General features: G+C 54.6%; 1 protein-coding gene across 1 annotated transcript in view; it reads right to left on the bottom strand.

Annotated features, from left to right (window-relative positions):
* Positions 1-3718: 3718 nt before the first annotated feature.
* The window catches only part of LOC104988970 (FLYWCH-type zinc finger-containing protein 1-like), an 11470-nt gene continuing 3656 nt past the window's right edge, over positions 3719-11532 (bottom strand). The window contains exons 4-6 of the mRNA XM_010840475.1: positions 10489-10708; positions 8756-8828; positions 3719-6091 (exon numbers count right to left, since the gene is read on the bottom strand). Coding sequence (XP_010838777.1) covers positions 6052-6091; positions 8756-8828; positions 10489-10708 — 333 coding nt within the window. The 3' untranslated portion in view covers positions 3719-6051. The remainder of the gene's footprint in view (positions 6092-8755; positions 8829-10488; positions 10709-11532) is intronic.

Here is an 11532-nt window from a genome sequence, read left to right as displayed (position 1 = left end):
GGGAAGATCCCCTGGAGGAGGGCAGGGCAACCCACTCCAGTATTCTTGCCTGGAGAATCCCATGGACAGAGGACCCTGGCGGGCTACAGCTCATGGGGTCAGAGTTATGACTGAAGCAACTTAGCAGGCACTTCACACACATGCTGGTGGGGGGGTGCATGTGTCACGCTGGGGTGGCGAGCATTCTAAGAAGCTGGCTGACTGAGACTGGAGGCCAGCGCCTTGGTTGTCTCCTGGGGGAGCCCTCTCGCCTCCCAGTTTCCTGGCCCTGCTTAGCACTGGACGGGGGTCTCACTGCACAGGTGAACCCAGCTAAGGAGGGAGCAGTAACACCCATCGACCAGGGCCCCCTTCTCCCTTTTGCTTGTGAACTTGGGGTCCGCTGTGGCTCTGTGGTGTTGTCCTAGGCTCTGGCCTGGGCCATGGCCAGGGCGACGGGGTTGCAGGGAGATCCTCACTCTCAGGGGTCACATAAGAGAAGGGTGAGGTGGAGGACAAAAACCACCAGTACTCTGCATGCAAAAAGAGGGTCAGCGGGGACCTGGAGGAAGAACTGAGCCCTTCCCTAACAGGAGTTGGGGGACCAGGCCAGGCTGATCTCCTGCAAAAGGAGTGTGGGATGAGAGGAAGGGGGTGCTTAGTTCCAGAACTCAGGTACCAAGACAAGGGGCAGAACTCCCACTGCCAGCTCCAGTCCCAGCTGGCTCACAGAACCTTGAACTTGGAAGGCCTGGGCCCTCACCCCCCTCCTCCTCTTCTGGGGAGTTCAGAAAGGCTGCCGAACAAGGGTCCCCGGTTCCAGTCAGTACTTCCCCCTGGTCTTGCTGCAGCAACTCTGTCCCAGGAGAGCTGGGTCCCTGCTGCATGGCCCCTGCCTGCCCCCTGCTGTCGACTGACCCTGCCTCCTCCAGCTCCTGCACTAACAGCTGAACTTCATTCCCGTGCTTCCCTTGCCATTTGGTGTGACCACAGGAATGAGTTCTGGCCATGAGGCATGACGGGGGGAGTGACGCCTCTTACTCTCAATACTCAAAGTAATAGCCAGGATCAATAGCATTGTCATCCCTGGGGAGAACTGCAGAATTCAGAAATGCAGATTCTCAGGCTCCACCCCTAACCTCCTTCATCATAACCTGCATTAACAAGCTCCCCAGATCTTAAAGTTTGGGCTGCACGGATGTAGATGCCTGCCAGGTCTGGCCTATAGCAGCCTCAATTTCTAACTCCCTCATTCTCCAACTGAATGGAGAGGATACTGAGGACCCAGGGCAGGGGGGATGGAGCTGGATTCCCAAGTGACCTTATATAAGGAGCCTGCCAATCAGCAGTATCAGCATGGGGCTCTGCGTGAGTGGAGGCATAAACATCTATGTATTCAGCCACTGAGATCCAGGCCTTGCTTGCTGTAGCAGCTGGCGCAACTTAACTAATACATCCTCTCACCCTCATCCAGTTCTTGTCTCCAGGGCTGCTTCCTACTGAGAGCTGACAAGGGAGAATGTTCTGTGCTTCTCGTCGAGCTTCTGGTGCCTTGTTGGCTGTCTTGGCATTCCTTGGCTTGTAGAAGCCACCCATCACCCCGATCTCTGCCTTCATCTTCACGTGCGTCTCTCTGTGTGAGCACCTGTGTCCAAATTTCCCCTTTTAATAAGGACCGCAGCCACACTGGACTAGGGGCCACCCTAGTTTGACCCTGTCTAGACTAATCACATCTGGAGTGATCCATTTCCAAATTAAGTCACATTCTAAGGTTCCAGGGCTTCCCTGGTGGCTCAGACGGTAAAGAATCTACATGCAATGCAGGAAACCCAGGTTTGATCCTTGGATTGGGAAGATCCCCTTGAGAAGAGAATGGCTACCCACTCCAGCATTCTTGCCTGGAGAGTTCGATGGACAGAGGGGCCTGGCGGGCTACAGTCCATGGGGTTGCAAAGAGTTGGACACGACTGTGTGACTAACACTTTCACTTGTGGAGGTTCTAGGGCTTAGGGTTTCTACATGTGAATTTTGGGGGACACACTTCAACTCCTAACATCTCATCTGTTTCCTGTCCCTTTGCATCCTTCCTGCCACCGCCCTCATCTGGGCCCCCACCCTCTCCTACTTGGACTAATCACTCTCTCAGTTGAGGCCCAGTGTCCCATGGTTTCCAGGAGCAGTCTCTCCAGCAGCGAGAGTCTTTTCAGAGTCCTCAGAAGCGGCTGAGGAGCCATTCTAGGGCCTCCAGAGCCCTGCGGTGGCAGGGCAGTCATGAGAGACTGCGCTCTGCAGAGCTGTGGTGCGGCTGCGGCCTGAGGCTGGCAGCTGTCCCAGCCTTCGGAGACTTCCTTGGGTGCCTCTGGCTTCTGGTCCTTGGACCAGGTAGTCATACCTGGCACCCAGGAGAGAACACCCGGGACAGGTCATATGGGCACCCAGGAGAGAACACCCGGGACAGGTGTTGTGTGACGGGATTGCAAATCAACCCTGCATATTTCCTGGAAGGACTGATGCTGAAGCTCCAATACTGTGGCCACCTGATGCGAAGAGCCGACTTGTTGGAAAAGAGCCTGATGCTAGGAGAGATTGAGGGCAAGAGAAGAAGGGGGCTACAGAGGATGGAATGGTTGGATGGCATCGCTGACTCAATGGACATGAGTTTGAGTCCACTTGTCTACTCCCTGATCTCACACTTTCAGCCTCCAGCACTGTGAGAAATAAATGTCTGGTGTTTAAGATCCTCCCCTCCCAGTCCAGTCTATGGCATAATCACGGCAGCTTGAGCAGACTAAGACACTTGGATTCCCCAGATTCTCCCAGCACCGGAGGAAGGAACCCCATCACAGGGACACTGCAGAGACAGTGTCGACTGATGGATCTGGGGTTTCTTTTCGGGATGATGAAATGTTCTGGAGTTAGAGGTGATGGAGACCCTACCCTGTGAATATACTAACAGCCATTGGACCACCCACTTGAGTGGGTGAGCTGGATGCTATGTGGATTGTATCTCAAGAAGGCTGTTACTGAAAAGAGCCTGACCACTGACGGAACATGGGGACAAGAGGGACGGTGTCAAGGATGGCCCTGGGTTTCTACTGTGGTGGAGCCATCGGAGGAGTGGAGGACAGTCCCCTTTGCTCCTTGCTCGGCTGGTGGCCACGGGAGACCTGGGACCAAGGTCCTGGAGGCAGCAGGATACACAGGCTTGGTTGCAGAAGGGAGTGGGGGGCTGGAGCTGCACACTGACAAACCGCGAACCCTGAAAGTGGCTGGGCAGAGAGGGCTGAGGTCCAGTCCCCAGAGCCAACCACCTTGCAGACGGGTTGGACCAGGGCCGAGGGGCCCTTGAAGGAGGTTGGCGGTGGGCGCGGAGAACCCGGGGGTCGCTTCAGGTCTGCCAGGATCAAGGAGGGGCAGCTGGTGCAGGAGAGCGAGCTCTGAGATGCACCCGCTGACTTGAGTGACTCGTGGTGCCATCCTGCCGGAGCCATCTCAATGCAGGACATGGGGGCAGGAGGCTGGGCTGGGAGAAGCGTTTCAGTGATGCTCGCCTCACACCCCCAGGGGCAGGACTTGGGGTGGGAGCCCCTAGAGCCCGCCGCTGCCCCATTGTTAAAATTTGGGTTCCGTGTCGGTAGTTTCCCTTCTCTTTATGAACTTTTACTTAAAATTTCATAATTGAGAGGTTGTTGTGCCATCACCCAAAGGAACACAGTAATACTCTACCAGCTCCACGTGGTGAAGACATACCGAAGCAAGGTTTATTTCAGGAAGGAGCAGCCAGGCAGAGACAGGGCAGGAGGAGGGCAGGGCTGCGTCCCACTGGTGTTGTCTGCCAGGGGCCAGCTTCCTGCTGGTTGTTTCCTCTGGGACGGCACTGGGGCGGGGGCAACTCTGTGGCTCTAGAACCAGGGCAGAGGTGGCCACTTGAAGGGGGCTCGGGGGTGGGTGGCTATGGGGCCACCCCAGGCGGCCACGGCATCCAGGTTCGCGTCCACTGGGGAGTCCTCGGTCTGAGCAACATGGACCAGCCACCTACCCTCTGAGGTCAGAGCAGGTGCAGAGCGGGGGCTGCGCGGATGGGCCCCCTCAGAGGGCGGGGCAGACATGCTGCAGAGGCGGGGGGACCAGTGACCCTGTGGGGCTGGGGTGACGCTGGCTGCTAGGACTCAGTGCTTCTGGCCTGACACCTCGGGGCTCTGTGAGGCTCCCCTTCATGAGAGACTGAGCAGAAAGCAAGCTGGTGGTGGCACAGATGTGCCTGTCCACTGACGTTCAGTTGCAGCCGCCTGCCATGGGCATGCTCGTCTGTGGGTCTGGATTGGGGTGTATCTGCTCCTCCCAGGGCTGTGTCTTCGGCCTTGGCCTTGGCTAACAGTTCGGTGTCTCGGGGCAAGAGCACTGCCTGAAACGTAGCCCCCGTGTCGAGTGTCCACTGCGTGGGGCCAGCAGCACGATGGGCCTCCTACCTGGGAGGTGGGGTGGGCCATCCGGTCATGTTGCTGGGCCATCTCCATGACTGCTGGCCAGGCTGGTGGGCGAGGGCCCCGTGGAACTGGCAGTCCAGTCAAGGAATGGGTCAGTTACCTGCCTGGGAAGGTAGCCATGGTCTGGGGTGGGGGTCCAGGTGGCCCTAGTTTGGGGGGGGCCACTTCCACTTCCAGCTTGGCCCGGCTTGTGAAAACAAGTCAGGGAGGAGGTGGGATGAGTCAGCAGAGGTCCAAGGCCTTTCCTTCAGCTCCATGAGGGTTGAGGGAACAGCCAGCAGGAGACCCCATCCGTGAGCTTTCCGAGGACTCCCACCCGTGCCTGGTCCAGCTGACACTTGGGCCAGGTGAGCAGACGCTGCCCCAGGTGTGAAGGCCTCCCTCTGCCCAACCAAACTCCATCACTTTCAACCACACGGCACAGGGACGCATGGAGTGTGTGGCCTCCTGGTTGCTATTGGCCATCTGTTGCTGCAGCAGGCATGTAGACACACAGCAGCTTTACACGGCACGGCGAGGTATAAAATCGGGTTTATTGCGGGAAGTGTGGAGGCAGAGGGACAGCGGGGGGCATCCAAGCTGTTACTGCCCCGCAGCTGGACGGCAGGCCGCACGGCTAGCTAGGCGGGAGAGGAGGAGCCCCCAGCCACCACAGGGGGGGGGCAAGGAGCCGCTGGCGGGGACGCGGCCCCCTTAGCAAGCTGCAGCCTTGGGTTGGTGGGGGACATCGGCCTGTTGCTCCCGGCTGTACCAGAAGACAGGAGAAGGGGATGCCTCTGCCCCTCTGTCTTCTGGGTCTCCCTCTCCTCCGGCATCAGGCAAACCTGGGCAACCCTGGGCAGTCTGCCCAGCGTGGGCTCCCACGGCCCAACACCACCTGCCCTGGGCATCGTTGACATCGCGCTTGATTTAAGTTGGAGAAGAGCAAAGGAAACTCCAACAGATGGTGTAAAAGTCCCCTGGTTTATGCCTGCTCTGCTATGGGACGGCCACACCCAGGCAGTAGGTGCCCAAGGAGCCCGGAGGCCCGCCCGGCACCTGCCCGGCAAACACCATGTGGGGCAGCTCAGCCCAAAGAGGCAGGGACTTCCCCAAACTCGCCCACCTTCATCTTGACGTGGCTGCCACGACGACTTTCTACTTTATGGAGCCCAAGTGGGACCACACCCAACAGGGAAGTCCTTGGCAAAGCTGTGGGCTCTCAGGATGGCTGGGTGTTTGCGGATCAGCAGGCTGGGGCGGGGGGAGGTATCTTTGTGAATGGTGCTTCCTTTCTCTGAGCTTTTTGAGGCCCCCGCGGGGGTCCCCCCGCCCGCCATGTCACCCCACATCACGCACTGCTGCAGGCCACCAGCAACCAGGGCTCTTCTCTGCCAGCAGGGAGACACCATCAAGCGTTCTTCCTGGGAGGCCTCTGGAGGAAATGTGAAGCCCATGGATGCTTTGGAGAATGAAAGAGAGGCTTTGTCGAGCAAAATCTAACTGGGTGGGAAGTGCCAGGGTCCTGCAAGGACCTGGAGCATCCTTGACACTGGTGACATGTTAGGTTGGGTTGGTTCCTCTGCTGTCAGGCCGGAGGCTGGCCTCACTGGGACTCGTTGTCGAGCTGTGTACTTTCCACCTTCCTGATGACACAGAAGCACAGGTGCGTCATGCAAATCCAAACATGGCAGGAGATAATGAAGAAAGTTAAGGATAATAAAATAAAAAGTGACCTAGCATAAATAAATGCAAAAAAAAAAAAAAGACAGTTAAGGATTCCTTCCTCCTACAGATCACCATCAACTAGGTCATTTTTATACACATACATCACATTGGTGCCTGGAAAACATGGGATTGGGAACTCCCTGGCAGTCCAGTGGGTAGGAGTTGGTGCTTCCCCTGCCATGGCCCGGGGTTCAATCCCTGGTTGGGGAAACTAAGATATCGCTAGCCAAGAGGCGTGGCCAAGAAAACAACAACAAAAGAGAAACCCCATGCCTTTAACTGCACCCCCAACATTCCTCACCCTAGGCAAACTTTAATCTACTTTCCATCTCCATAGATTTGCCCATTCTGGACATTTCATAGAAATGGAATCATACAAGTTGTGGTCTTTTGTGTGTCTGGCCTCTTTCACTTCTTACGATATTTTTGAAATTCATCCGTGTTGTAGCATGTGTCAGCAATTCATTCCTTTTTAAGGCCAAATAACATTTCATTGTTGGAGAAAGCAATGGCACCCCACTCCAGAACTCTTGCCTGGAGAATCCCAGGGACAGGGGATCCTGGTGGGCTGCCGTCTATGGGGTCACACAGAGTTGGACACAACTGAAGTGACTTAGCAGCAGCAGCAGCAACATTTCATTGTATGAATGAACTATATCTTGTTTTAAGCAGAGGGTACCTACAGTCACTGATATTCCAGAATCTCAGGAAAAAAGCAGTGCTTAGTCGCTCAGTCATGTCTGATTCTTTGCAACCCCATGGACAGAGGAGCCTGGTAGGCTACAACTATAGCCCGCCAGGCTCCTCTGTCCATGGGATTCTCCAGGCAAGAATACTGGAGGGTTGCCATGCCTTCTTCCAGGGGATCTTCCCAACCCAGGGATTGTACCCAGGTCTCCTGCATTACAGGCGGATTCTTTATTGTCTGAGCCACCAGGGAAGCCCATGAAGAAAAGCAAGTGTTCAGCAAAAATCAAATTCTTTGTACAAACAGGTAAGAGTGAGCAACTGTCATCATTTAGGGAGAATATCAGTCAAGCCCTGGAAGCATCCTGATCTGGACCCTGGAAGCTCAGGGTCAGCCTTACAAACAGGATGTTCTAAGGACAGGAGTTGGCGGCCTCCTGTGTTAAGTCTCTTCTGTATACAAGCTTGTATGATATTGATTTTCAGACGGGGAAGCAATTTTGGATTCCTGGCATAATTCCCATTTGGTCATGGTGTAGGATCCTTTTCACGTTGCTGGATTCAGTTTGCGGTATTTTGCTGAGAATTTTTGTATCTGTATTCCTAAGAGATATTGTTCTCTAGTCTTCTTTTCTTGTGATGTCTTTGCTTGGTTTTGGTGCTAGGCTACCGCCAGCCTTACAGGATGAGTTGGGATCTAGTTCCCTGACCAGGGATCAAACCAGGTCCCCTGCATTGGAACAGGAAGTCTTAACCACTAAGACCACCAGGGAAGTCTCTCGAAGTATTTTCTAATTTCCCTTGTAATTTTGAGTCACTGGATATATTTACAAATATGCTGTTTAACTTTCATGTATTTATGAGTTTCCCAAATTTTTGTTATTGACTTCTAATGTCACTCCACTGTGGTGATACAACATACTCTATGATTTCAGTCATTTTAAATTTGAAGGGTCTTGTCTGATGGCCTACACGTGGTCCATCCTGGGGAATGTCCCACGTGTGCTTGAGAAGAATGTGAATTCTGCTGCAGGTGGTGGCCTCCTTATTGCCCTGCTCCCTCGTTGTTCAGTTGCTCAGTCGTGTCCGACTCTTTGTGACCCCATGGACTGCAGCACACCAGGCCTCCCTGTCCATCACCAACTCCGGAGCTTGCTCAAACTCAAGTCCATTGAGTCAATGATGTCACCCAACCATCTCATCCTCCGTTGCCCCCTTCTCTTTCCCAGCATCAGGATCTCTTCCAATAAGTCACCTCTTTGCATCAGGCGGCCAAAGTATTGGAGTTTCAGCTCCAGCATCAGTCCTTCCAATGAGTATTCAGGGTTGATTTCCTTTAGGATTGACTGGTTTGATCTCCCTGCAGTCCAAGGGATTCTTAAGAGTCTTCTCCAGCACCACAGTTCGATAGCATCAGTTCTTTGGCACTCAGCCTTCTTTATGGTCCAACTCTTACATCTGTACATGACTACTAGAAAAACCATAGCTCTGACTACATGGACCTTTGTCAGCAAAGTGATGTCTCTGCTTTTTAATATACTCCCTCCCTCGGATCGCTTACTTTGGGGGAAAACAGCTGTCCCGTTTGAGGAAACTCGAGCAGCCCTAAGGAAAGGTCTACGTGGTGTGGGCCTCCAGCCCACAGCCCTGTGAGCGAACAGGTCATTTGGAAACACCTACTCCAGCCCCCCTCCTCAAGCTTTCAGATGGCTGAAAGCTTGACCTGCACGGACACCTTCCCTTCAATCTCACAAGAGACCCGGAGCCAGAACTATCCCAACTAGCCCCTCCTGAAATCTCAACCCACGGACCCTGGGAAAAGCAGTATTTGCTGTTCTTCATCTTGAGGCTTTGGGGTAATCTGTGATGCAGCATTAGACAACCAATATAGTTACCCATAGCTCTGCTGGCATTCAGGAGCACACGTCTCGAGGCACAGTTGAACTTCAGGCAGAAGTTTTACCTTTTCTGAGGGAAAAACATTGAAAACATGAATTAATATTTCTTCTCTTCTTGAAGTTGCCAGAGGCAAAGGCACACCCCTTGGAACAATGACCTCAAGGCCTTAAGGATGAAGAAAACCAGGCGGAATGACTCTGACTGGGGAAGTCATTGGGAATTCTGGTTTTCTGATGCCCCAAACTAACTGCGTGCACGTGTGTTAAGTCACTTCAGTCGTGTCCAACTCTTTGTGACCCCATGGACTGTAGCCCACCAGGCTCCTCTGTCTATGGAATTCTCCAGGCAAGAATACTGGAGTGGGTTGCCATTTTCTTCTCCAGGGGATCTTCCCGACTCAGGGATTGAACTCTTGCGTCTCCTGCATTGGTAGGCAAGTTCTTTACCAGATGAGCCACCAAAGAAGCCCCAAACTAAGCTATTGTAGATTGCGAATCAGGCTTCACCTTGTAACCAAAAAGATTGGAAGGCAACTAGATCTCGAAAAGGCCACACCCTTCATCCTGCCAAAGGCGAGTCATAGCACCTCCTCCTTGGTTAAGTCAAACTGGCTTTTTCATGGAAAAGAAAAATTTTAAAGCAGAAATCAAGTTTCCTTTGGTTGTTTTATACAACAGGATTCATTCCTGTATAAGATGTGGCCCTTCCTATTTCCATGAATTAATATGAGACACTTTCTAAAGACTGGTTTTACATTCTGTTTATTTGAAGCAAAACCAAGTTCAGTTCAACATGGTTAATTATTTGCAAAACTCTGTGTGTGCGTGCATGTGCTCATGCGTGTGTGCGCATACTCGTTAGTACATTCTTCTAGAACAGTCTATATTTTTTAAACAGATTTTCAAAAGATACTACCATCTGTAAAAAATGAAGACCTCTTAGTGTAAAAGAGAGGAAAGAAAATGGCAGTTAGAATGGGAATGTTTGCTTGTTAGATGTGTTTGGCTGCACTGTGTGTCTTGAGGGATCTTAGCTTCCCATCCAGGGATTGAACCCAGGCAGTGAGAACGTGGAGTCCTAATGATTGGACTGCCAGGGAATTCCCAGGGAAGTTGTTTTTAATAATGGGACAGATTTAGGGACTTCCCTGGTGGTCCAACCCTGCTGAATATTCATTGGAAGGACTGATGCTGAACCCGAAGCTCCAATACTTTGGCCACCTGAGGCAAAGAGCTGACTCACTGGAAAAGACCCTGATGCTGGGAAAGATTGAAGGCAGGAGGAGAAGGGGATGACAGAGGATGAGATGGCTGGATGGCATCACCGACTCAATGGACATGAGTTTGAGTAAGGTCCAGGAGTTGGTGATGGACAGGGAGGCCTGGCGTGCTACAGTCCATGGGGTCGCAAAGAGTCGGACACAACTGAGCGACTGAACAACTGGTGGTCCAGAGGTTAAGACTGTGCTTCCAGTGCAGGGGGCGTGGGTTCAGTTCCCTAATGGGGGAATGAAGATCCCACAGGCCTCACAGCCCCCCCCCCCCAAAAAAAAGGGATGGGACAGACTTAGGTGTATTTCTCAATCCAGGAGAAGGAGCCAGTGGGAGGTAGGGTAGGAAACTCTAAAAAGGCAGGAAGCCCAGGGAACAAAGCTCCCCAGACGGTGTCAGCCCCCTGGGATGTCTGAACCTCGGCCTGGCAAAGAGCCTTGCCCCGGCCCTGTCTGTACCTGGGTCCTCCTGCTGGGCCAGGCTGGGGAGCTGCTCCCGCCGCCGCAGCGCCTCCAGGCCCGCCAGGTCAGGCGGGTGGCAGTGCCCTCGCATCACTGTCACCCGCGGGCCCTGGGTGATGGCGCGGCTGCGGCAGCCCTTACGAGCCTGGTCCCGGCACATCCAGTACACCTTCTCCCCGGCCGCCTTCTCCTTCCTGTAGAGGAAGGACTCGTACACCAGGAACCGGCCTCCGAGGGAAGTCCTCAGGAACTCCAGGGGCTGGGGGGTTTCTGGAAGGAACATGCCATGTGAGTGGGGCGCCTGGCTGGCCCGGAAGCAAGGCGCAGAGCTCCAGCCAGAAAGGTGGGGACCCCTGCTCCCACCCCAGCCTGCGCCGCAGGGCCCTGGGGACTGAAGCTCAGGCTGCCTCGGCCCTGTCACCTTGGGGTGTGGGCTGTCTGTCTGTCTGAGGCCCTTGGGGCTACCGGGGAAGCTGGGCCCGCCGCCGTCCAAACCCTGAGTTTTCCCGCAGGCCCCTGCTGACCCAGCTCGACCGCCACAATGGCTGGCAGGCACCCCAGGGCAGGGACTGGACTGGAACACTCTGGAAGGCCTGAGGTTGCTCTGGACAGTGCACCAGGGGCCTCCCCGCTCTGGGGCCACCCGCCCCTTGGCCAGCTGGTGACTAGTCAAATTCTCCCTCAGGAGACGTTTTAAGACTCTGAACTGAAAGCTCATGATATGTTGGGGTTGGGGTGGCTGGAAGGGGGGGTGGGGACAGAAGGGCAGACAGAAGGTCCCCCAGGTCCGGGAGCACTTCCTGCGGCTCCCAGTATCACCCCTGCCCTTCTCCAGCCATCTGAGGGGGTCTCCCCCTGAGACCCCAGCCCCACCAGGACCAGCGCGGGAGTGTGGGGCCCCTCTCCCTGGGAGCTCACTGCCCAGGGGACAGACCCATCCAACCTGGGCCACAGGAGGACTGTCCCACCAGGCTCCCTCCAGTCCGCGCCCTGGGCTGTCCCCAGGGAGACCAGACCCAGCCCTGACCCGCCCACCTCCCG

This window comes from Bison bison, unplaced genomic scaffold (assembly GCF_000754665.1).
Source record: "Bison bison bison isolate TAMUID 2011002044 unplaced genomic scaffold, Bison_UMD1.0 scf7180017864144, whole genome shotgun sequence".
NCBI lineage: Eukaryota > Metazoa > Chordata > Mammalia > Artiodactyla > Bovidae > Bison > Bison bison.
The sequence above is the reverse complement of the archived record's forward strand: the minus strand, read 5'-3'. Positions and strand labels throughout refer to the sequence as shown.